Source organism: Polyodon spathula, chromosome 25 (assembly GCF_017654505.1).
Source record: "Polyodon spathula isolate WHYD16114869_AA chromosome 25, ASM1765450v1, whole genome shotgun sequence".
NCBI lineage: Eukaryota > Metazoa > Chordata > Actinopteri > Acipenseriformes > Polyodontidae > Polyodon > Polyodon spathula.
The window spans coordinates 20,406,631-20,431,235 of record NC_054558.1 but is presented as its reverse complement, the minus strand read 5'-3'; the positions used below and the strand labels follow the sequence as shown (position 1 = coordinate 20,431,235).

Below are 24,605 nucleotides of genomic sequence, written 5' to 3'. Positions count from 1 at the left end.
GTTAGTCTATTCTAGTACACCATGAATAGCATGTGGCTTGTACAGCAGTCCGGTTCTATATTCTCTACAGCTGACAATGACTCGTGTGATACAAGCCCACAGTTCAAACAGCGTCCTGGTTGTGTTGAAGCAGGTTTTTTGTAGGTGGGAACGCTAGCTACAGCTTCCCACTGCGCTAGCCCTTAGACTTAGCTCTCGAAGATCCAGTTAAATTTGAAATGCATTTGAAAACCTGGAAAAAACACACAGTTAAAACCACAGTCTAAGTGAAAGACGATATGGTTTTCTGTACATATTTATTGCAATTTCACTGCAGTTTATCAATAGGACTTTTTTTTATATGGGTGATGCATTTTGAACAGATGCTTGAAATGGTCGTGTGCGATGCTGCCTTATCAATATTCTGTGCAAGTCCACAGAGAGAACCGCCTTTAATTATCATTGCTGGTACAGATTCAAAGAAAGAAAAAGCACTTCTCTGCCGAGTGACGAAGGCTTAATGAACAGGTCATGTGGGGCTTACACAGTGCTTTCAGGCCATCAGCAACAGTCAAAACCAGACCAAATACATTGGCGAAAAACAGGAGCTGTTGTAACAGATGGGCCAATAGGCACAAGGCACCCGGACATTTCTGAGTGCCCAGTTACGAAGGCTGCTGTTCCTATGCACTCCAACAGACCAAAGATTGAGCCCTCAGTTCAATTCATCACAGAGCTAATAACAACCAGCAATTTCTCCAAATAGACTTTCATCACCACCACCCCCTAACAAAAAGCAGTCACATCAATTATAATAATTGCCTGCAAATGCTTTGCTCTATAAGAGCTGAAGTGAAATCAAACCACGCAGATTGTGTACAGAATAGGCCAGAGAGCAGGTGCACCTCTATGGGGGGGTTCTGATTGGGCACTAAAATAGCATCAACCAATGAGGTGCCACCTGGTTTGCAACCAGGTTTAAGCTGTACTTTCTTTTTTTAATAAGGGTTTTTTAAAATGTGTACCATAATGCAAATCCTTCCCAAAGAAAGAGCGTGCCAGTGAAACGGCACTAAATACAATAAACCTACAGTGAAAAGAGCTCAGTGAAAGAGCAGGTTTACAAGTTTAATGGCAGCGTTAAGATATGTTTAGATCATTGAAATATATCTCCCGTTATTAAAAGAAATAATTCAGTTCGCGTCAGAGGAATCTGGCGTCTCTGCTGTGAACCTGGTTGACAGACATGACCCATGAAGTTCAGAGTATTCTTTTTTCATTTAAAACAGGCGCCTCTTGTCAGTTCTGGTTTTGTCTCTGGGATGTTGTGCATTTACCATGCTTTTGTATCCTCCTTTACTACATACCGGTATGCTACTTTAAAAAGGGGAGAAAAGGTGGAGGGCATGTTTCTAACCGTGCCTGCAATGAAAGAGCAGTCAGCTGTGCTTGACATTTCCACTAACTGTGTCTCCCAACAGTTGAACCATCGCTTCCTGGGGCTTCTTAAATGATTTAGTAACCACGCAGTCAATGACTCCCCCGTGCGCTGTCAGAGAACAATCTGGTGTTTTTAATCTGCCCCTTTAACAAGGAATCAGAAAGCCTTTCTACTGTATTTACATGCCATCACAAAGGCTATGGGACAAAGCAGGTTGCTGCGTCAGCAGGCGAGTGAATGCAAGCTACAAACTGAACAAGGTATTATTAAAGACGTTACTACCAGAGCCATAACCGAGCTTGAAGAAGTAATTCACCTCTTACTGCTGCATGCAGTTTACTGTGTGATGAGCAGTCTCAACTGGGGGCGTGTCGTAGGCTCTAATTATACAGCACTCTATAATTGAGTTCCCCATGCAAGGCTCTCCAGTCTACAAAATAATCTCCTATAATCTCAAATGTTATTTAAAATGCCTTACAATTCAATGCTTTTCGGATTTATGAGGATGAGAGCAGCTCTAGCAAACAACAACAAAAAAGGAGAACAATAACAAAAAAGGTGGCAAGTTCTCAAGGCCATTTCTTAATAAAAACTAGCATGTAACGCTTGGATAGTGTCCATTAATACAGCGTGTGCACTGACCACCTCACAGTCAGTGATTTAGTATTTATCACAAGACGCAGAAAACAATTATTTGTCTGCCGTCAGCTTCAACCCGGACTCTTTTTTTTTCCCTGCCGTCTTTTGAAATTCTTCAAACAACTTTTCACACAACAAATCAAACCCACTGCCTTTCACACAGCAGCCCAGCGCTGAACCCAAACTTACAACCGGGCACACTAATCCTGTCATGCAACAAGTTTCGTAGATTTTACTCAAAACTGCCGTCATCACTTCAGTCAAACATTATGAATAGGTCTTTCTGTTTAAATTTGACACCATCACCTGCTCCATGTCTTCAAGGACAGCGCACTAGCAAGCACACTGCACACTGCTGCTCAGCTCCACATAATAAGCAATATCTTTCTTATCAGCATTTGGACAGGGCACAAAGTCTACGAGACAGAGCATTTTAATAACTAATGTTTGTCCTGTTGATCTCTTATCAATATTATATGCAAAATACAGCTAAATTAAAAATGTATAAATAGCTCCCGAATATTACAGTACAAGCTTTGTCTTAGTAGCTACAATCATTCATTTGATATACTCAGGGAATACACAGAAGGAAGCTGTAAACAGCTGTAACATCTCCCTTCTGTAAACAGTTGTAACATCTCCCAAGATCTGTCTAGGACCAAATCCAAAGTTTGCATGTTTATTACTATGTTTTACCATACTTCGCTACTCCTGATAATGGTTAAAGTCCAGGGCTTGTAACCAGAAGGTCACTGGTTCAAATCCCACCTCTCTGCCACTGACTGACTCACTGTGTGACCCTGAGCAAATCACTTTAATCTCCTTGTGCTCCCTCCTGTGGATGAGATGTTAAATCAGTGTGCTATTGTAAGTGACGCTGCATATAATGCACAGTTCGCAGCTTACCTCTGTAAAGCGCTTTGTGATGGTGGTCCACTATGAAAAGCACTATATAAAAATAAAGATTACTATTATTATTATGCTTTCACTATGCTTTATTACATTTTGCTATGCTTTTACTCTGGTGTATTTTTCTAAAGGGTGTTAGGAGAGAGGTGGGTGTGCTGGCTGTAATGTACAGGCAGGGAGAACAGCGAGTAACTGGTGTTTGATCAGCTGGTGCTATTTTTAACAAACGGTGAAAACACCTTGAGCAGAACAAATAAACCAGGCGCTGTGTGTGGAGCAGGAGCAGGAAATTACTGGCAGCAAGCGTCTGCCCACCAGAGCCCATGGAACCAGCAGTGAGCAGCAACGACTCATCTGGAGTATGAATATTGTGGGCAGGGGGAGTCGATGCAAGACCCCCTCACCTAGAGTACAGCCTTAACCCCTGAGACTCTGTGTCCATCTCTGTGTCCTTCGGATAGATAACAGTTACAATACTTTTAAAAAAAGACTTAGAAAGACGGTCAGTATTTTTAAATAAAAAGTGAATGATTTTCTTTACAGTGACACCTAGTGGGTGGCTGTGTTTGAGGAATGGCATACAGGGGCCACTTCAGAACCTACTGTGCTATTGGGGGAAATCACTGTGCTGTAATGGGGTGTCCAGCCGTTTATAAAGGCTTGCCTTTCTAGACAGGCTCCCCTCTATTCCCAGAATGTATATAATATCAATATACACTTTTTATTCTAAACAGGCGGGAGTAGGAAACCTGAATAACCCGATACTAGGCTGTGTTAATATCAGTGCAAGTTGATTTTTCCATTTCCATTTCTTTACTTCTACTGTGACCATCCAGAATTAAAATCAGCTTTTAAACCCTCTTGTGTTCCCGTATTAATTTAAAAGGCAATTTGAATAATTTAAAAAAGCACATACACGCGCACACACGCGCACACGCACACACAGGCACACGCACACGCACAAGCACGCACAGGAGTTTTTAGCACCAGAACTTTAAAAATCCCAATGGGAGAATAAGGAGGCAACAGCATCTTAAAATATAATTAACACTACTACCTTAAATCAGAATATACCAATACCACCTTAAAGAGACTTTTGTATCAACATGTGAAACACTGTGAACATGATAACATGTATTGCATAAGGCTGTCCAGTGTTTAATTATTTACACAAGGAGGTGTATATATATATATATATATATATATATATATATATATATATATATATATATATATATATATATATATATATGTGTATATAGATAGATAGATAGATAGATAGATAGATATATAGATAGATAGATAGATAGATAGACAGATAAAATCAAATGCAGTTGTTTTAAAAAGAAACTTGCTTCTTTCTCAGAGCTGGGGAGTCTTGTGTTAGCACTTAGCTCTAATATAATATTAGTAGCTGGGTAGCTGTCAAGTTGCTGGGCCCTGTTAAAATGCTCTAGAAAGCACTGGATCACCACCTGCAGCTTTCATAATTAACACATAACTTCCAAGGGTCTTCACTTCACAGGAAAAGGGTGATAAAACTGAAAGCACAAGCATAACAATTATGTCCATCCGTCACTTGATAGAAATGGTAAGTATACAATGTGCGAGAGATTTAAAACTAAACTGAACCACAGCAAATGGGAAATACATTATTTATATTCTGTCTGTGGTTTGCAAGGCACATGCACTTCAGTGAGCTGTCATTTGGAACAATGTAGCTATTGAATCTCTGTAAGGCATTCTTTTAATAAATATCGTCTTGATATAATGCGATTCAATATGAAACACTCCTTTAAACCCCTTTCTGTTGTGCTATTGGAAACCAAATTGCAGAGTTAATGTTATTACTTGTTGTCGAATGGTATCAGTTTATTGTAACGGGAGCTTCTGATTTAACTGACTGCTTGTTTTTGTGCATCTCATCCATTAAACATCTCATGTGGAAATCTGGTAGATTTTGAGAAAGCTAAACAAGTGATACATTACATAGGTTGAATTTTGGTTGATGTGCGAGCCTAGACTGCTTGGGGTCACACAAGCTACAATATAAAATGCCACTACTAGAGACCTGGGGCCATATTTTCAAAGCATTTACTCCAGTCTTAATTCACTCCTATTTTTTTTTTAAAAGAGGTCAAACGCTTGCTCATTTTACAGCACTAGAACCAAACAACTACATTCTAGATGTCAAGTTCTCTTCAGTCCTCTCAAGGCGTTTGTTCATCGTCAACAGTATTTTGTCTTCAGAAAATAAGAGTGAATTATCGCTTTGAAAGTATCACCCCTGGGTTCATATCTGCATCTGGCCACATGTGAACAGAGTTTGGTTTCGTCAACTCAACATGATTGACTAGTGATTGTATAAAACTAAACTGCTGCTCCTTTAGCCTGAGCAGATATAAACTAACTGCTGCTCCTTCACCCTGAGCAGATATAAACTAACTGCTGCTCCTTCACCCTGAGCAGATATAAACTAACTGCTGCTCCTTCACCCTGAGCAGATATAAACTAACTGCTGCTCCTTCACCCTGAGCGGATATAAACTAACTGCTGCTCCTTCACCCTGAGCAGATATAAACAATAGGACTGAAATATATGAGAACCCTTTCCAGGTTCTATAAAGGTTGGTTTCCTGTGACTCACCGCAGAATGAAACAATGTGGCTGCTGTCCTCGTGCACAAACTTCCGAGTCACTGCCTCCTCCATGATCTGCTTCACCTGGAAATGAAAACAGCACAGGCGCTGATCAGAGGTCTGATGCTTCATGTGTTTCTATATGTGTGTGAAATAAGACAGAGGCTCCTTCTGCAATGATGTTATGCCCTGAGGGGGTCTCCTGGAAAAGCTTGATAACCCCTAGTTTAATTCTCTTTAGAGAACATATCATTGCACCCTGTTACCAAATGAATGCAATTTTCTGAAAACTGAAATGTATCTCGGTTAACATCCAGAATTGTCAAAGCAATCGTTCTTATAATAGTGTTTCAGATGTATTTATCCTACCAGTAATCACCCAACCTCCACTTCAGATCAGTTTCACCAGCCTCAGGTAAATAATTCACGGTCACTGGGCTATGCAGCTTCGGTGACTCATTTCATAAACTTGAGAGAAATACAAATACATTTGTTTGGTGTGGTTTTGCATGCTATATTTATTCTAAATGATTTATTCCAAGGTGGGATTTTTTTTTTTTTAATTCTCTACAGCATTTTAGAAAAGGCCATGCCACCTCACAGTGAAAATCAAAACTCGCTGGCATTTAGCAGATACAGTGAATAACACTGTTCAATGGACAGCTCCCCTGGGTGGTTATTTAACCATTAGCATGAATCTGCACACCTCAACCCTCTCGGTCTGCAACACACACTACCGTCAAACATTTTACAACCAGGAATAACGTACCTTCCAGCTGGACTGTCTCCTTCTCTGAATAAAAGGAAATAAAAAGCTCAAGTCTCACCTCACATTAAAATTTGCTTCATTCAATTCGGTCGAAAACCTCAAGGCAGCTGATCTGAAAGCGGCTTTGAGAGAGTCAGGGTGATTCCAAGCTCGGTATGTGAGGGCATATGAATAAGCTTGGAATGGTCTAAAATTCCAGACACTAATTTAATTTACATTAACGTGCCCTTTCTGGTCTTAGAATAATTACAAAAAAACATCCAAAGTCCTTTGCTAAATGTGCATCTACCACATCTACTATCTATATCTATATATCTATAGATATAGATAGATATAGATATGATATAGATATATATATATATATAGATAGATCTATATCTATCTATATATCTATATATATATATATCTATATATATATAGATATATATATATATGCTTTACAACATAACTCTGGGTTTTACCATGCTTGCTATACTTTACTATGCTTTATCACACTTTTACTGTGCGTGATAACTTTTAGAACGGAGCTGCATTTATCATCTTCTGATAGACTTTTTTTTAATGCACTTGAACTAAGCACTGCTAAGTTGCTTTACAGAAAGACTGCTCTATAATTAAATAGTTTCTGTGTAGTGAAACATAAATAAAAATGGGCAAGATACAGATAACAGTATGTTAGATTCGTTTACTGGTCTCCAGTATTGATAGAAGTCATCTTTCCATTAATACCAGAGCAGTCTGAGGTTCAGACTGTGTACAGCTCTGCAGCATTGAAACATTAAATTGCAAAGCAGTGCAATTCAATTACCACTGCACTGAAATGCTGCAATACTGAAGCACTGTACCTTCTGGATAAATTAAAGGCGTTTAAAGATATGTTAATTACTGTCGACAGTAATTAGACTCACTCTGCCAGTAAGATTCTTTGAAGGAACAATTTGGCTCAATTAGCAGCGATTAAATGGACACTGTGAAATTAGCAAAGCCCTTTTTTTTTCTCTATAGTACCAGCGGACATTGTCAAATTGTAGCAGAGCTGCACAATAACTAAAAAGCAGCAGCAGGGTGGCATTTTATACACAGGGGCTGAAGCTGACTGATACATCCCCTACTGCCTTCCCATCCAGGAAATAACAGCAGCTATTTATAGTCCAATGAACACTTAACTCCTTGGGTACCAAGTGGTCCTTCCTAATTACAGTTCATGACCAGGATTTGTGTTTGGTTCAGTTTCCACAAGGACAGGCATTCAACTACATTCGCACAGAAGGAGTGGTCTGTAAGGAATTGTATGTACGTATGTATTGTAATAGTTTGTTTTGTAACTATCTATCATTATAAACTTGAGAACCTTCCGTACACAGAGCGATGGAGCGCATCAAGGCAGGAACGGCAGTTTTTCGGCTCCAAATGATTACCCAGCATGGCTGTGACCTGTCTGCACCCAGACAGTGAATGCTCTGCTCTACATTCCATCTGCCATGCAGAAGTAGAATGACTCACAGGTCACGGGGAGAGTGGGTGAGTGTGTGTGTGTGTGTGTGTGTGTGTGTGTGTGTGTGTGCGCGCGCGAGTCTGCATGTGTGTCCACAGCTCCTAGTCTCCTAAATGGAATTGGGCTGGATGTTATAGCTGTGGAGATTAGTTTGAAGGATCTGAATGTCAGAGGTTCAATGTTTCATCAAAGCACAGCGCTAAAGGCCTGCTGTGAAGGAGCTGGGTGGGGGCTGTGAATCAACATTTGGAGATGAAAAGCTCTCAAAGCAGAGAGGCAAACACTGAATAACAGTTTAAGATGGAGGTGGGTGGTGGGATGTGCACAGGCTCCCAGGGTAAGCACATGCCACCTGGTAGATGACCTATAAGCAGTTTTCAAGCGCAGGGCAATGCCACTCACTTGCCGAGCTTATTTGCGCTGTACAACATTCTGCACACAGATTAATTAAATGATTGCTAGAGACACCTTCTTCGATCTAAAAGCATCTTCACATTCTTAGTCTCATGTAATGTTCGTGACAGTGTGATTCGGGAAGGATAGTGGAAGGGTTAAAACCAAATGAATTGTTGTATAACAGAGCTGAGAGCTGCAGGGCCTGTTCTTTGATGTGAATGCACTACATATGACAGGATAAATCATTGCTAAACCTACAATATAAGCCATTTATTCTACTATCCCACTGGCAGGAATCAGATTTCCTTTAGTGATAATCTTATTTTCAAGGGCCTGTGTAAAGGGTAAAGCTGTGGGATGTGCTGCCATTCTGGGTACAGAACCCCGAGGCAACAGGATATGGGCTTGTGATAACCACTCACCCACGAGCATTCATCCCGTCCTGTACCGCAGCTAAGGAGTTTGCTTGGGAGCAGCAGGCTGTAGGTTTGCACCCAGCCTCAGTCTGTTACCTACAGTATGTCACCTTCACATATGGTTTGCTGTTTCCATGTTTGGTGCTAAATCAGTTCAGTTTGGTTACAGGTACAGTTGTATATACAAGCCACCCACTATGATTTGCAGCAGAATTGATCCAACAGCTCCTCCAAGACCAACAGCGTTTGCTTGCATTTCTTGGCTGTTTACCTCCGACAGCTGCCAGAGGTTTGTAAAATGATTGCTTTCTTCTGCTGGTAAAAAGAGAGAGATCCTTAATGACGTGTGAATGGAAGAGACATTCACTCGGCTTTCCGTGGAGCAGATCACTTCTCTGAATACACCAACAGGAAAGCAAGGTGATGACTGTACCCAGATGATGACTTATGAGCCATCTGCTATAATAGAATAATGGAGATAATAAAATACGCAATTATGAATGTGCAATATATTCTCTGTCATGCGGACAGGTAATTATAACATTACCTCACGTAGTTTGTGTTTTTTCTCAGAATTTTCTAAAATGGAAGACAGCCAGCCTCCTGCACAATAGCAATTATTATCATACAAAAGGATCTAAATGTTAACTTTGGTATTATGCTGCAAATTTAGTCAGACTGGTACTTTGTTAGGATTTCTGTTTTTTTAGTATGCTGGGGTGAACCCAAAAAAACAAGTTAATGGGCTGGGACTGAATGCAGCAATTGGGTTTTTACTGTATTTTATTTGGTGCATTAGAAGATTTGCATTCAAGTCTCACTAGTAAGGCAGGCAAGACTGCATCCCAGTCCTTTAGCTCCAACCAGTAGGCCACACTGCCTCACACTCCCTCGGCTCTAAGCACTGGGGGAGGGGGGTTGTGTAAGAACTAAGCATCAGAAATGGCTGTGAGCAAAGGAGTCTGATTAATTGCTGGTTGTCACAGTCCTATAATCAGGCCTGTCATCGTTAACTAAATAATAACACAGCCTGCACTGATCATCTCACTGCCTCCAAAAGGACAGACCAAGAAAGTTTGGTAACAATTTTGAATTATTTGAGACCACCATGCCTGCAGCACAAGCTGCAGGAACACACAGTCCCCCCAAAACACACACAGCAGTTAATAATGTTATATAATCCAGTGGTAGTGGTTATGCAAGGCTTTCTAAAATACACGTTACTGTCTGCCGCTCAGCACCCTTCACGACCAATCAGACTCCACTCACAGTAAGGATTGAAGATGCCTGCAGACCAGCAAGCCAAACCTAGCCCTCTGCTTCAGCAAAGATACATGCACCTAAGAAAATCAGCATTTGGCATGTTCCGGAGCAGACGGGATGTGCAGCCGTCTAGTTTTGATGCACAATAATGGGAATTTTGTATAGGTATGCATCATATGTAATATAACATATAGAAGAACACAACTAAATATAGAAGAATCTCTCCAGAGGTATTTCAGGGGTGACTCCCTCAGCCCTCGTTAGGGTTGCAGGTCGGCAGAACTCAATCTCATCAAGTCGTGCTGATGGCGGAAGCTCCCTGTAAGCGAGGGTCATGAGAGCTGGGTTTTAATCCTCCGAATGCAGGAAAAAAAAATCATGTAGGCTGAACATGAAGCCTGTTTGTACACCATACTGGTAAGAAAAGTTGAGCAAATTCACTTAGAAACAGCAACAATACAAAAACAAGATTCAAACAGATGATATGTGACTTCTGTGCAGATTGGACTGTAGATTACAGACTGCAGTAGAATCTGGATTGACATTGGCAGGTTTCACGGTGCAGGTAGTGATTCGGCTGCTGTTTCAAAAGCCCTTCTCCTACAGTGCATGAGGGAAATCAATTTCTACAGGGTAGCCACTAAGCAAGCACGCACACTCCTTTCCAAACAGGCGCTTTGCTACTTTATCAATTGCACAATAAAGACCACGCACAAAATGTGCATGTTATCCTGATTTACACTGAAAAATCCTGTCCTATATCTTAGGTAAAAATCGTATTCAAAGAGAAACAGCAATTATAATACCCGGCCACTGTGGCAGTGGTATTGTCCATTAATAACTCAAATTGCTGTAATGCAATGAGTGATAATTTGGTTCCTTTGTACCAGCAATTTAAACACACTGCTAAGCTTGCACTGCAAATGCAATGCCTGGCAATGAAAGCCCATTAATCTGCTGTAAAGTTAAACTGTGAGCCGTCATTGAATAAAGAAATGTAAACTGCACATATTCTAGCACTGCTTGGAAATCCATGTCTGAGATTACACAATGCTAATGTCACAGTCGTGCTGATAAACCCCCCAGCAGTAAACTGACGGCAATCACTTTTAAAAATACATTACAATACATACAGAGATCCAGGCTAGATATTAAAGTATGCTAGTTGGATTTTAATTTTAATTAAGGTTGTTTCAATTTTCTACAGGTAATGTGTGATTAAAAAAACCAAGAGAGTTTGTGTAATGGGTCTTGAAACAGAATGGCAATGTACCGAGGCTCACACATATTATATGCATATCATTGCTTTATACAGCAGTGTTCATATACTTACTGTGAGTTACAAATGTATGCATATTTTACTGTGCTCATGCAAGTTTCAAATGTAGTACAATGCGTGCATAATCCACTGGGTTAGGTGCAAATCAAAAAATCAATTGCCTGCTGTTTACACTTACCTAGAAGCAAAATGTACTGTTTGTTTAGGTATGAAATGGAGGTTTTTTGGGTTTTTTTGTGGCTAACTTTCACATTGTTTCAGGGTTAATTTGTGTTCACATTGAGCCCCCCATCAATCACATTGAAGTTTAGCAAGTGAACCAAACTCATTTGCCAAACCAACCGCGACGTCCTCTCCAGATTGTCTCGGCTCGCTCCGTTTGCCAAGTGAACTTTGAACCAACCCCGCGACAAACTCAGTGTGAACAACGATTTCCAAGTATATATTTCCATGCACAGATATATTCAATGCACATACAGTACAGAATTAAATATATGCATAAACTACAAGAATTCACATTTTTAGCACACCTAAACCTAAAAGAAACACACAATATGTACAATATGAGTTCACAAACATTTCCCCAGCCTCTACACTGCACTAATGCCCATTATATATTTTTCAGGTCAAGCTTCTAACCCTTTGTGGAGACTTTAAGGGTATTCCACAGGGGCCACTTTTACTCTTTAAGAGGGCTGGATTTGTGGTTTGAGCTATTGCTTGAAATCTGATATGAACAAACAAGCTTAAAGAAGCATATTAAAAATGTAAATCAGAAGCCAAGCATGCTCCTGCTGTAACTGGTGTTACATACTGACCATATCAATTTCCTGTCCCTTTATCGCTGTGTCCTTCGACCTGTCCAAATACAGATGTGAAAGCAGCCTAGCCTAGAGGAAGCACACAGTTAGAGATGAGAACTCACACGAGCAGCAAGAGAACAGAGTGGGGCAGCCTGTCCAAGCCTCATGAAAGTTTAATCAACTGCATTGAAACTACAGAGAATTAATTCAAGAAACTGCAGCGTCAAGTTAATCGAGGCTTCTCGAGCACACATTGCAAGGGGTTAAGTGCAGTTTAACTACCCTGTAGTTAAAATGGTGTACTGTCTGTAGATATCTTAAATTGTACTTTTTATCTTCTGAGGTCAAACTGTTCTTTAGTCATGGTTGACTAACCACGAGGCCACACTGCCTCCCAGTCCCTCAGCTCTAACCACTAGCCCACACTGCCTCCCAGTCTCTCAGCTCTAACCACTAGACTACACTGCCTCCCAGTCCCTCAGCTCTAACCACCAGCCCACACTGCCTCCCAGTCCCTCAGCTCTAACCACTAGCCCACACTGCCTCCCAGTATCTCAGCTCTAACCACTAGCCCACACTGCCTCCCAGTTCCAGTCATTAAACCACAGGACCAGTTTTACAGAGAGTATGCTTGCTTATGTTCACAGGATAAAAGGCTAAGAGAAGGTTAATATCTCAATAGAAATCACCATCATACCAGAATGAGGCCCTACAACATGCAAATTATGTTTAATAAGAAAACTATCGTCTCAATAACATGCTTTGGCATTCCTGACCACACAGACACTAATCTCATCACCATTCTGCCAGGCAGCGTGCTGAAACCTCACATTTCTGACCAAACAGACACTAATCTCATCACCATTCTGCCAGGCAGCGTGCTGAAACCTCACATTCCTGACCAAACAGACACTAATCTCATCACCATTCTGTCGGGCAGCGTGCTGAAACCTCACATTCCTGACCAAACAGACACTAATCTCATCACCATTCTGCCAGGCAGCGTGCTGAAACCTCACATTCCTGACCAAACAGACACTAATCTCATCACCATTCTGTCGGGCAGCGTGCTGAAACCTCACATTCCTGACCACACAGACACTAATCTCATCACCATTCTGCCAGGCAGCGTGCTGAAACCTCGGGACCCAGCTACAGCATCAATCCCAACAGGACCGCTTAGCGACAGGGACAGCGCGCCACTGGAAAGGGAGGATTGCGGCAACGTCTAGGAGTTCACACTGGATTTACATCACAAACTGCAGAGCACCAGGTAATCAGGTCTATTCTAAATGCCAACACTTAATTAAAACTGGGTCTTTTGTGTGCCGAGGTTATGAAAATCAAACATCTAGCAGTGCGTTTCTCTCTCAAGACCCACCTGTTCTCTCTTGCTTTCCATGCTCTTTAATCCTGATATCTGCTATTAGCTGCTGTGTTACTGCTATTTCATGTAGTATGCATTTTCACTGTATTTAATGCATTTTGCATTGTTTTCTTTACTGTATTTCATGTATTGTGCTTTTTTTACTGTATATCATGTATTATGCATTTTCACTGTATTTAATGTATTTTTCATTGTTTTCTTTACTGTATTTCATGTATTATGCTTTTTTTTTTTTTTTTTTTTTTACTGTATATCATATATTATGCATATCTCTGTATTTAAAAGTATTATGGATTTGTGATGGTGGTCCACTATGAAATGTGCTATATAAAATAAACTGACTGATTGATTGATTGATTTTTCAGGTCTGTAAAAATGAGTAAAACGTCAGGGAGGGTCCTATCTTAATGATCTCGTGGATGCCGTTATTTGGATCCGTCTGTGTTTGGATACACCCCAATGTGTTAAACACAGCAGACCACACTTCCAATCAGACCCTTCTGATGAAAGAAAATACAGGAGCCTAGCCAAAACACTAGGGTCTATAAGCTACAGAACCAATTATAACAACAGGATCATTCCTATTGATTCTCCAAGGTGTGGATGCTGAGGCTGAGACCCCCTCTCATCCCGAAGTACAATTCCTATTTCTGTGTTAATGATCACTTCACTTCCTCCTTCCCCGACCATTTAGTTACAAGAGAGGACATACTATAAACTATACCATAAATGTGGGTCCCCTGTATAACAGTGCAGTAAGGTCATACTACATTACATATCCCACTATGCAGGTCACAATACATGCAGTAGTTCCCATAGGGTACTTTACATAATGCAGATTAGGAAAATATGATCCCTAAATCACAGCCCATTAAAACGTCAGGATTGATACACAAAAGTGAGACTGATACATAAACAAAGGATGCGGATTCTGCCCCATCGCTGAGATGAGAGGCAGTTAAAAGCTTTAAAAACACGAATGCAGACGAGCCCGGCTCTCTTGCACGGTGGTTAACAACCGTGCCAAATTAGCGCTGGGCACTACCCATTTAAAATGAAGTTCTTACATGAAAGCGTATTTCTTCCCTCAGTCACTGCTGCAGATTATCCCCTGCACACTGCCAGACTGCATACCTAACCAGATGCTACTGCTGCTTTAATTGGCACATTGATATTAAGACCAGCAATAGCAACAGTTCCAGTTCATTGATGCTTATCCATAAACTTTAACAGCATCATTTAAAAGTCCCTTACATGGCTTGTCAATGTTGAGTTACTACAGGCTGCCAAACTCATCTGAATAAACCTCTGAACAGCTCCCTTTGTCTTACAGCACAACTGGGCTAGAAAAGACAACGTACAGTATTGAAAAAATCCAGATCGTTTATACTACCACAGAACCCCCCCCCCCCCAATTCCATTCCCATTCCCATTCCCATCCCATCCCATAGATAGTACAGTAATTTACATACTGGAATATCAAAATGATCACTCTTCAGCAACACAAGGAGACTAGCCGCAGAGTGCACGCTTTCCCCCTTTAAAACAGATTGCTTATATAATGTAATCATAAATATGCAATTCTGCGAGATTCAGAGCCCTGTTTAAAATTGTGATGTTGACTGAATATAACATCTATGGACACAATTAGAAATAGAAATTATTACGATTATTATATTATATATATACACAGCTATGTCAACCCGATTTATTTGCAGGCATATTTTTTTCAGTGCGTATCGATTCTCTGGATTATTAATGATCACTTTTTGTTTAAGAAATGTGAAATTGTAATCTAATTTAAAAGGATAATTCTTATGTGAGAGTGTTCAGCAGACTAATGCAGTCTAGATATATTTCGCATTTTCTGCGTAAGACGTGCATCAATTTCCCTAGAGGAAAAAAAACAAACAAAAACAAAACACATCAACAAATATCTGGCACACCTGCTGAAGAGGCGCTGTTATTGTTCCCTGTCCATCTAATAATTCATAAGTAACCACTGTCCTGGATAATAACACGCATATGCGAGTCTGCTAACATACCATCTGTTCTTTCATAGCGTCGGAGTTCATTACAGAATGCAAATACCGTGCATAAACTGAATGCAACGATTGCGATGCCTCTGTTTCTAAATAACACTGTTTTTGCAAAGACAAGAATAGGGGACCCACCTCCTTTTTGACAGTGCGTAGCAGTTTCTGACGCATCTCAGCCTCTAAAACAAAAGGCAAAAAAAAAAAAAAAAAATAGCATTAGTATGCATGACACCGATTTCCAGTGTGTGCAATACAATATACAAAATAAAATATTATTATTTTTCACTGCAAAATGACAGATGGGTTAACTGATGCAGCGGTCACTATTGTTGTTATCCAGTTATCCCCTACCTGCCATAGCTGTTGCCATGGTTTCCGTCGGGCAATGAAGGCTCTCAGCTGCTCTCGGAGGTTTGCGCTGCAGACCGTCTCTGCAAACTCAGCTCAACGGCAAAGGCGATTTCACTGGACTGAAGCAGGCAGGCAGGCAGGCAAGCACGCTTATCAACCCCCCTGACGTCAAAGCACCGCTCCGCTACTGCTGCTGTCCGTAAACACGCCAATCGAGGGATGAGTGTTAGGGGCGGGCTTGTTATTGTGGTAAAATATACACTCCTTAAAACAGTACATCAGAATTGCAGGTTTATGGCAGAAAAAAAAAATGCATCAAACTGCATAAGGATGATCATGATGTGATGTATTGCCATCTATATTCCGACAGACGAAAATGCTTGTCAAACCTGTTTGCAAAACAAAAGCAGCGCATCCTGGGTCCCGCCTGCCTCCAGCTCGCACTCTTGAAAGATGTTTGCAGGAGGAAGCGGTTTGATATGATATCGAGCCTGAAGATGAAATGATACTGAATGACCTCAGCAGTATGCCATGCCAAACAAAAACACCTTTTAATGCAATCTGACGTTTTGTAGCTCAATAAATAAACTGCCAAAACAGACATTTGGGAAAAACTGCATCATTAAAGGGGTTACCCTAACCAAGGCTTTTTAAAAAAAAGAAAAGAAAATTATAACCTTTAGAAAAAACAGCTGTCTTGCAGACCGCTTATCGTTTTTCTTTTTCGTTTGCCAGACTTTATGTTAACTTTTGAATCGGCGGAGTATATTCACCGGGACACAGATTCGCTCCCTGTGCAGCAGGTATTCGCGTCCCACCTGATGCCAAGTCATATTTTTAGTAGGGATTGCTTGGGTCCTAATACCTGCTGCACAGGGAGTGAACCTACAGTGTTGCTGGACGAGGGCATTTCAGTCACACAGACCCGTGATGCTGGGCGTAATGCCGTTATGTTTTTATTCTCACACACTGAAATATCTTCATAGCACTAACCGCGTTTTACACACAGCAGGAGTCATTGGAGATTTGCATAATTATAACCACATATAAATGCAGCGACTCTTATTTTGAGACTGGCTTGCAGGGAGCCGGCACCAAATGCTTGACGAGCATTCCTTCACTGTGACGCAGTGTTGCTAAGCAACCCTATAGCCCAAGACACAAATACTGCAGTTATGATAACCTCTGCCACTGGCACCCCCACCCAAAGATATGATGCTCTTACATGGAAAAGTGAGGTCTCAGAGAAGTGGACTGTTACACTGAGCTTCCCCCACACAAAATCCACTCTGCCAGGGTCCAGGCTGAGAAGCCTAATCTGGAGGCCTTGGAGAACACACCGGCTGAGCAGTCGTTATTTATTCACACTATTACACTGATCTACACGGTTGAACAGCAGGGTTGTCTAAAGAGGTCAATTTTTGGGAGCTTGCCAATGGGTCCTGCCCTGTTGATCGAAGAAGACATTTACATAAACAAGAAATCAAAGCGGACGACTCTGCATTGATTGAATGGACGATTCGGCTGCTCTTTGCTGCCAAGGCGATTCAGTCAATAGCATGCAAATGTTTCCCTGTTGATCACAGATTGCACTTTGCCTTCATGTTTCTAAATATGGACAGCAAGCACAGGTAATGCATTATTTTTAGTTGCATGTAATAATACAGTAAATAAATAATTAAACGTTCTTCCTATTTCTTGGAGTGATGATGTTGGCATGTTAAAATATCCATGAAATACTGGCGATCTGGAAAAGTAGAAATCTCTCATTTTTAAAATGGAGGCCGTGAACGCATTAATAGCACAGCACCTTGAGCATTGACATTTACATGCAAACACTGTGGAAGCTCTTTTTGAAATCCCTCGTGGTTTGTAAGAGCTGGATCCGCCTGGTTTCCCACTGAACCTCTAAATATTTGATGCCCAATATGTGCTTTCCGATTTCAGCTCCTATTAAACCACTCTCGCTGGTTCTCAACGGCTTGTAACTGCTGTAAATGTTTAATGTCATCACTCCCAGCAGCTAACGAGAGTGCATCTAATGCGCACCCCTGGCTAACTTTCACTCCGTGAATTTTATTATAGGCTGATTGTCACGCCGTGGTGAGAAGCCTAGCGTGGAGAATTAGACTAGACTAAAATTCACAAGCGTGGGAATTCGCCTCGGCTAGATAAATCAACGAGACAGACACAACGGTATGAATACGTATAGATGAGTTTACTTTTATGAGTTTCATTTTAGCAACTTCATGTTCTGGGTTAGTTTACATTTTGTTTAAATAGATAGCTAATCAGATTTGTAACCAGTATTTTTGTATTGCATTGTACCGGTGTAACGTCAATTTGTTAAGTTAAGCTTTATCACTCAAATCTCATAAAATCAGGCACCAGGATGCTGTTGTTGTTGCTGTTTGTTTTTAAAGTCCCAACACATCATTTTGTTGTAACCGAAAAGTGCAACTGCAATTTTGCACAGTGAAAAAACCTATGTGTTGTGTTCTTCGTATAATTGTCGTTTAATAAGGTAATATAACGAAGTCTCTTGTAAAACAAGCGCTTTCTTTTGATGTCTCGTAGAATGTGTTGATTAAGTAAAACACTCAAGAACCCAACACAATATACAGGATCAGCTACACCAGCAACTTATATTTTTATATTGTAGCTCAGTCATGATAATGACTTGAGAGATAACAACCGCTACAAAAAGCAAACACGAGATTGCTCTGAGTTGTCAGCTTATTAACCCGACAGCGTTCTCCTTGGCTCCACTCCCCACAGGCTAAGCCCCAGCTAGGGACTATTTCTGGAGCCACTCCGGGGTCTACAATAAGCAGTCTGCCCGGGAAACAGGTATGTTTTCCTACCTGGTGATAATGTACGTCATCCCACTTTAGTTGTAATAATTATTTTTTTACGGCAGGTGGAGCCATTGTCATTCATGCATGTCTAGCCTTAATTAAATCCTCCTCACCCTTGTAACACTTGAACACCTAAACCTGTTTAAGAGGTAGTTGACCAGCAGGGGGTGCTGTTGTCCTTCATACAATGTTTACGATTTGCTTTGTAATCTGAGTGTAATCTAAACAAAAACCTGCATTTGAAACAGCATGTCAGAGTGGGGTTGTGGGGATCTAAATACCCACATTAAAATTTATCAAAAGTGACCAGACAAAAATATTACCTAGTAACTACAATTAATATCACAGTTTATTAATTTTATTAAATATGAATACATTTCATGTAATTCGGCTAGCATGTGGAGTGAGGGGCTGCAGCTCAGGGCAGCTCTGAGGCATGTTAAGGTAGACCAGCTGGCTCGGCTCAGCGTGTCTGTCAGTTCGGCTGAGCTGCTCCTTGTTGCTCGGCTGAGGGAGAGGAGACCCCGGGGGGAGAAGCTGTCACAAGGATCTCCAGATGTAAAGGGGATGGCATAATGTGGGCTGACAGAGGGAATGTCCTGGGAACCTGATGGAGGTGGACAGCCTTCCATCACTGCGTGGAGAGCAGGCATTGCTGCACAGCCCTTCCTTCCCCTTCACTGCCTCTCCACCAGCGGTATACAACATCCTTATGATGAATATCGGGTTTCTAAAGAGAGTTTCAACTTTTAACCACCCCCTTCCGTTCAGAGGACCCTATGACTGATGTAGCCTAGATCGTCCGTTGCAGGTAACAAGAACCAAAGCATTAAATAACCTGAACACCAGAGTATTAAAGAATGCATAAATCAACTGAGAATGATTACAAACATGTATGGGAACAGTTCAATAAGACCTATTCACTTTTTAATCAATAACCACAAATTGATATTTGAAATGTGAAACATCAAAAGAAACAATTTTGCTCTACTTGTAAACGATGATTTTTGATGCACCAAAGCAAAGATGGATGGCTGTGAGATGGAAGAAGTCCTATCTCTTGTTTCGTAAATCTAATCAAGTTTTTATATTGAACGCTAATGTCGTAAGTGCAGTGTTACCAGAAAACGCTCCCCCATTTGATTCCTGCAAAGATTCCTCACTTTCTCACTCCCACAATATTGTGTTTAATAATAGTTCAGCACACACAAGAAGGATGTTAGTAGTCCCAGGACAGTGGTGGTTTTGTGGAGTGGTCACACATCTATCATATTTGTGTGACCATGCAGGACTGATTCCACAAGGCCCTGACTATTGCACAACGGTATATTGTTGAGGATTTTAGGAAAGTTATATTGGTAATGCTAACTGGCCGAATAACTGCAGAGGGAAAACTGAGACCTTGAATCATGGCATTTACATCTTGCAGCATGGTAGTACAGCATGTGCAAATTGGGAGAATCGCAAATGGCTGGCAACCAAATGGTTCTCTCCTGAATATTTAGAATGATTCCCTGCTTCACAGCTCACAAATCATTGGCTTTGTTTTGCCAGGGGAGGTGACCAAACCATTTCCTAGGCAGTTGCCCCTGTTTGAGGGTGAAGTCACCCCTGTTTACCTTGACGCCCCTTTAGAATTCAGGGCTCACGTCCGAGAGACGCACAGACCCGCACATTCATGGAGCGAGGTGCTGTCTCCAGTGATGTAACCACCCAGTGTGCACGGCTCCCCTCAGGGACTATGTGACATCACCAACTGGCCTGCCTTTGACCTGAGGGCGTTGACAATAACAGTGTAACGCTAGGGCACTTGAGTTCCCCTTTACTGTTTTCCACTGCGTAGCTCAGATGAGATTATTCTGTGTAAAGCTGTGGCTTTTATTGGCTGTGCCACTGTGCTAGTTAATTTTGAGTTTCCATTATGTGCCAGCACCAGGCTAGAGGTTTTGATGTGATGCCAGCGGCACTCAGCCATGGTGTATACTGAAGCTGGTGGATATGCTACATGGAGCATGTCTTAAAACAGGAACAGGGATAACAGGTACTACATTTAGACAAGTGTGTTTTTATGATTTAAATGGTATAATTTATTATACCAGGAGAGCTAGTTGTTGTAATTTTTTTTTTTTTGTTTTGTTTTGCTGCAGTTTACAATTTGCACATATAACATGAGAATAGACTAATGAACATATGTATACCAATACCTGATTTCATTAATTAGAGCAGGCTGTGGTGTTGGTGTTGAGTTAGTTTTGTGAATAGGACTCTTTATGTGTTACTAAGTTCTCATCCTTTCAAAAACAAAACCCTCGAGGCGGCTGTCTTTCCCAGAATTGTGCCTGAGTAAACGAACAGTCCCTAAGAAGATTGAACCAAACATGAATAAATAATGTGAAACTAATTGTGTGGTGTTGTGTTATTCAAATGCCTGACAAAGAGATACCCTGTATGCATAACTGTCAAAACTGTAACACCAGATAAATAGATTGCACTGGGTTCACTAGCTCACAAATCCAACACATTTCCCAGTGAACAAATTAGATTAATGGCAGAACACTTCAGCAAAAATATCCATCCCTGTACCTTGGCACCTGAAGACACAGATTAAGTACTGGGTTTCATTCACAAACATGTGCACTGGTCTTCATAGCTACACACGAGACACACATGCTTGCAAAACACTTTATATGCACTTCCACAGTACCATAGGCTACCACTGAATACTATTCGACCAGTCAACTAATATGACAGTCAACCTCAGAAAACGTTAGCTTACTAAATTAATAAGAGGTCTTGTTTATGTAAATGACCTCTTCAAAGCCTTTGAAATTTCCTAATCAAGGCTTTTTACATTTTGTGGATTGATTGAATAACTCCATATTCTGCACCTGTTAGGATTTACTGAACTGCTCCCTAAATCCCTCTCATTGCCTCTCCTGCACATTGAGCCACATTTAGTTGAAGTTTCTGTATTCAAGGTTTTGAGTGATGAGACCCGACAGCTCCTAGTAAGGTATCTCAGGCACGTGACTGAATGCTGTCAGTCTGATGTTACTTTGCCTGAAGTTACTGTGGCAGATTGACAAGAGTGCAGATCTCTAAAACAATAAACTGAATTGCAGGGATCATTGCTGCTGGTTTTAAAAAGGCTGATCTCTGTCTTCCTCACTGCAGGCCATTGACCTCTCTAGTGGCTTTTTCTGATCTGAGGGATGCAGTTACCTGTTGAGGCTGTCTTTGTTGGGTCTGGCTGACTGCCCACAGAGCAAATTCAAGGTTTCCATTAAGCCTGTAGGCTGCTGGTCTCTGTTGTTTTAAAGTGTTACAGCTGCTTGTGCTTCAGTCTCTCTGTTAATTACTAGAGAGTGATAGGATTTTTAATTCCTGAAGAATGACGGAGCCAGGAGATGCGTAGGCCTGGAGAATGTTAGTGTTGATTGTAATCCCTGGCTCAGGGCTCTTTGGGCAGAGGGAATTACCTGGGATTGAAGAGATTTGTACAGAGATTATGTCTTCACCTCCAAACGCTGACTGACTGTAGACACCTCTTTTATACCCCATCTGATTAGATGTGATTCCAGATGTTACGGAACACAGCTGCGTTGTAATCTGGGGTAGAACTCAACCAACACTCCACTACCAGGGCTCTGAATGTCTTTGTGCATGCTCCTGAGACCCTGTGGCATTTTAAACGTTCCTTCACTTTCACTAACACCATAAATCACGACTGTACATTCATACAAATGAGATTCTGAACCTCTGTCCTATACATCTGCATGAAATGACAGACAGCCACAATCAGCTGACCATTTGAGTTTCACTCCATGTGAATTAAATTTGCTTTGCCCTGTCGAAACTAAACAGTCGCTGCGCCATGAACCATACCGTGGTTTATTTGCACAATATATTTGTCATTTTATAGTGTGTTCTTTTTTGAGGCTTGTACTATGAATTGAATTTGTTTTATCAGCACATTTCACCATGCTTCTCCATACTTACTTACTTGCCTTTGGTTTACCGGTGTAATCATACTAGGCTTTACTGCACTTATCTATGCTTTTAACATGGCACAGTAACCCTTTGGAAGTCATTCACGTGTGTTTTCAATTCTCTGTGGCCTTTTTCGATGAGATTGAAGCAGACGTCTGTTAAACCGAGCGTCCTGCCTGGTGGATCAGTATGAAACACCAGCGTACTGATCCTCGCTCCCTATAGAGTTGCACTTTATGGTCCCTTATTCCTATTTCCAATAAACCGCATTTGATTCGGACCCTCCTTGCTATGTGTCATCCTATTTAAGTGTCAGATTCATGAAATTTGCCCGGAGTTGTTCTTGGGTGGCAGGATACATTTTCAGACCTTAACCTGATTTCCCTGCACTCTCTGTATTAAGACCTGTTGCATTACCACCCTTGTAATATTCACTTGGAGGGAAGCACACCACTTTAGGCCATTTCCCTCAACACTAGGAACAGGATCCTATTACAGCCCCCCTTTTTTATTACATTTTCTAGTCTGCTAAAGGAGAGCCGGCGTTATTATCACACTGCATTAAGAGGCTGCTGGCTGATGAGAGCACCTGTGGATAGTGCTACAGTTGCAAATTGAATCTCGATCAGCTTAAGGCAGCATTACTAACTTAGATGACCAGCAGTAAGACTCTTATTAAATATGTGCAATGAAATGTATACACTTCACCCTGGTTTTATTTTGCAAGCCCTTTTAAACATTTATTTAGGCAGCTTTCATGTTTGGAACCCCCTGTATATTACATTACTAGCACCTGCACCTTTTTTTCTTCATGCTTTTTACAAATAAAGCTATCTCAATACAAATTTAGAGGATTCTGAATGATTATTCGCGGTATACAGGTTTTATTCACCTCAGGATGAGTCGTTTGTGTAAGGACATCATCCCAAGACTATATACCACAAACGATCAGTCAATATTGTGTTTAGCATGTTATTCTACTTATATTAATCCACTGAAGTGGAATAACAAAAACTGGGTCCCACGCTAGAGATCCCCTGCTTGTGATATAAATGATATTACTATATAATAATAATAATAATAATAATAATAATAATAATAATAATAATAATAATAATAATAATAATGCACGTGTGTTTTCACTCGGGTTTGAAAGCTCTTGTTAAGAGTCTCCACACACTGAACAATAAAGAGCAGCAAACACATTGATTGTTATTGATTATTCCCTGATATTTGATTAGGAAATTGCACCTCGACCTATTACCCTACATGCTTTAGGCTTCTAACTGGCGAGTATAGCAAGTCTGCTGCTCCCTTGTTTGTTTTGCAAAGGTCTTTTTGCTGAATGGCTGGAAACAGAAGAGCAGATTTTGTTGTGCAGTTACCATGGCAGCAGGAGGGGACTCTTTTATAGCTGGAGCACTAGTGGATTCTTACATTTTTTATTTTAATCCCTTTTCTAGAAAAAAAAAAAAAAAAAAAAACTAGTTGCAAAACGATGAGCAATATTGTAAACAAGTCATTTATTGAATTACAATACTAAACTGCTCCTAGGTGTTCTGTTCAAAGAACTTCTTCAGCTTCTTCTCCTGTGTATACACTGAAGCAGGCGGCAATTTGACATTCTGAGTAAATGACTTGTAAATATTCCCCTCATACGGCTGAGGAAATATTAACAATAATCATAACCTGGCATAAAGCACTTTTGTTGGCAGCCTTTGCTCTACCAAGAACGTCAGCACATGACGTAATCTAATTTAGTTATGTTGTTTCTGAATTCTGGTTTGCTGCTTTTCATTAACGAGTAATAAATAAAGTCTCTGGTTATTATTGTTAGTTTGGACAGCGAGATCTTCACTTTGTACATGGCGGCTTATTTCTCCAATGAAACCACTACTGGTGACGTAGAAAACTTCAAAAGACGTTCATGTACTTTTTTTTCAAGTCCCCGCC

General features: G+C 40.8%; 1 protein-coding gene across 4 annotated transcripts in view; it reads right to left on the bottom strand.

The window, feature by feature from the left end:
- The window catches only part of LOC121300330 (small G protein signaling modulator 1-like), a 34,740-nt gene extending 18,288 nt beyond the window's left edge, over positions 1 to 16,452 (bottom strand). For 3 of the 4 annotated variants that reach the window (XR_005947510.1, XR_005947509.1, XM_041228863.1), the window contains exons 1-3: positions 15,805 to 16,451; positions 15,589 to 15,632; positions 5,615 to 5,690 (exon numbers count right to left, since the gene is read on the bottom strand). Coding sequence is in view for 2 of the 4 variants with exons in the window: in XM_041228863.1 (XP_041084797.1) it covers positions 5,615 to 5,690; positions 15,589 to 15,632; positions 15,805 to 15,823 (139 nt within the window). In the remaining 2 variants the exon portion in view is untranslated. Of the gene's footprint in view, positions 1 to 5,614; positions 5,691 to 15,588; positions 15,633 to 15,804 lie in introns of all 4 variants that reach the window. The other variant, XM_041228865.1, reaches the window with a different exon arrangement.
- Positions 16,453 to 24,605: the final 8,153 nt, after the last annotated feature.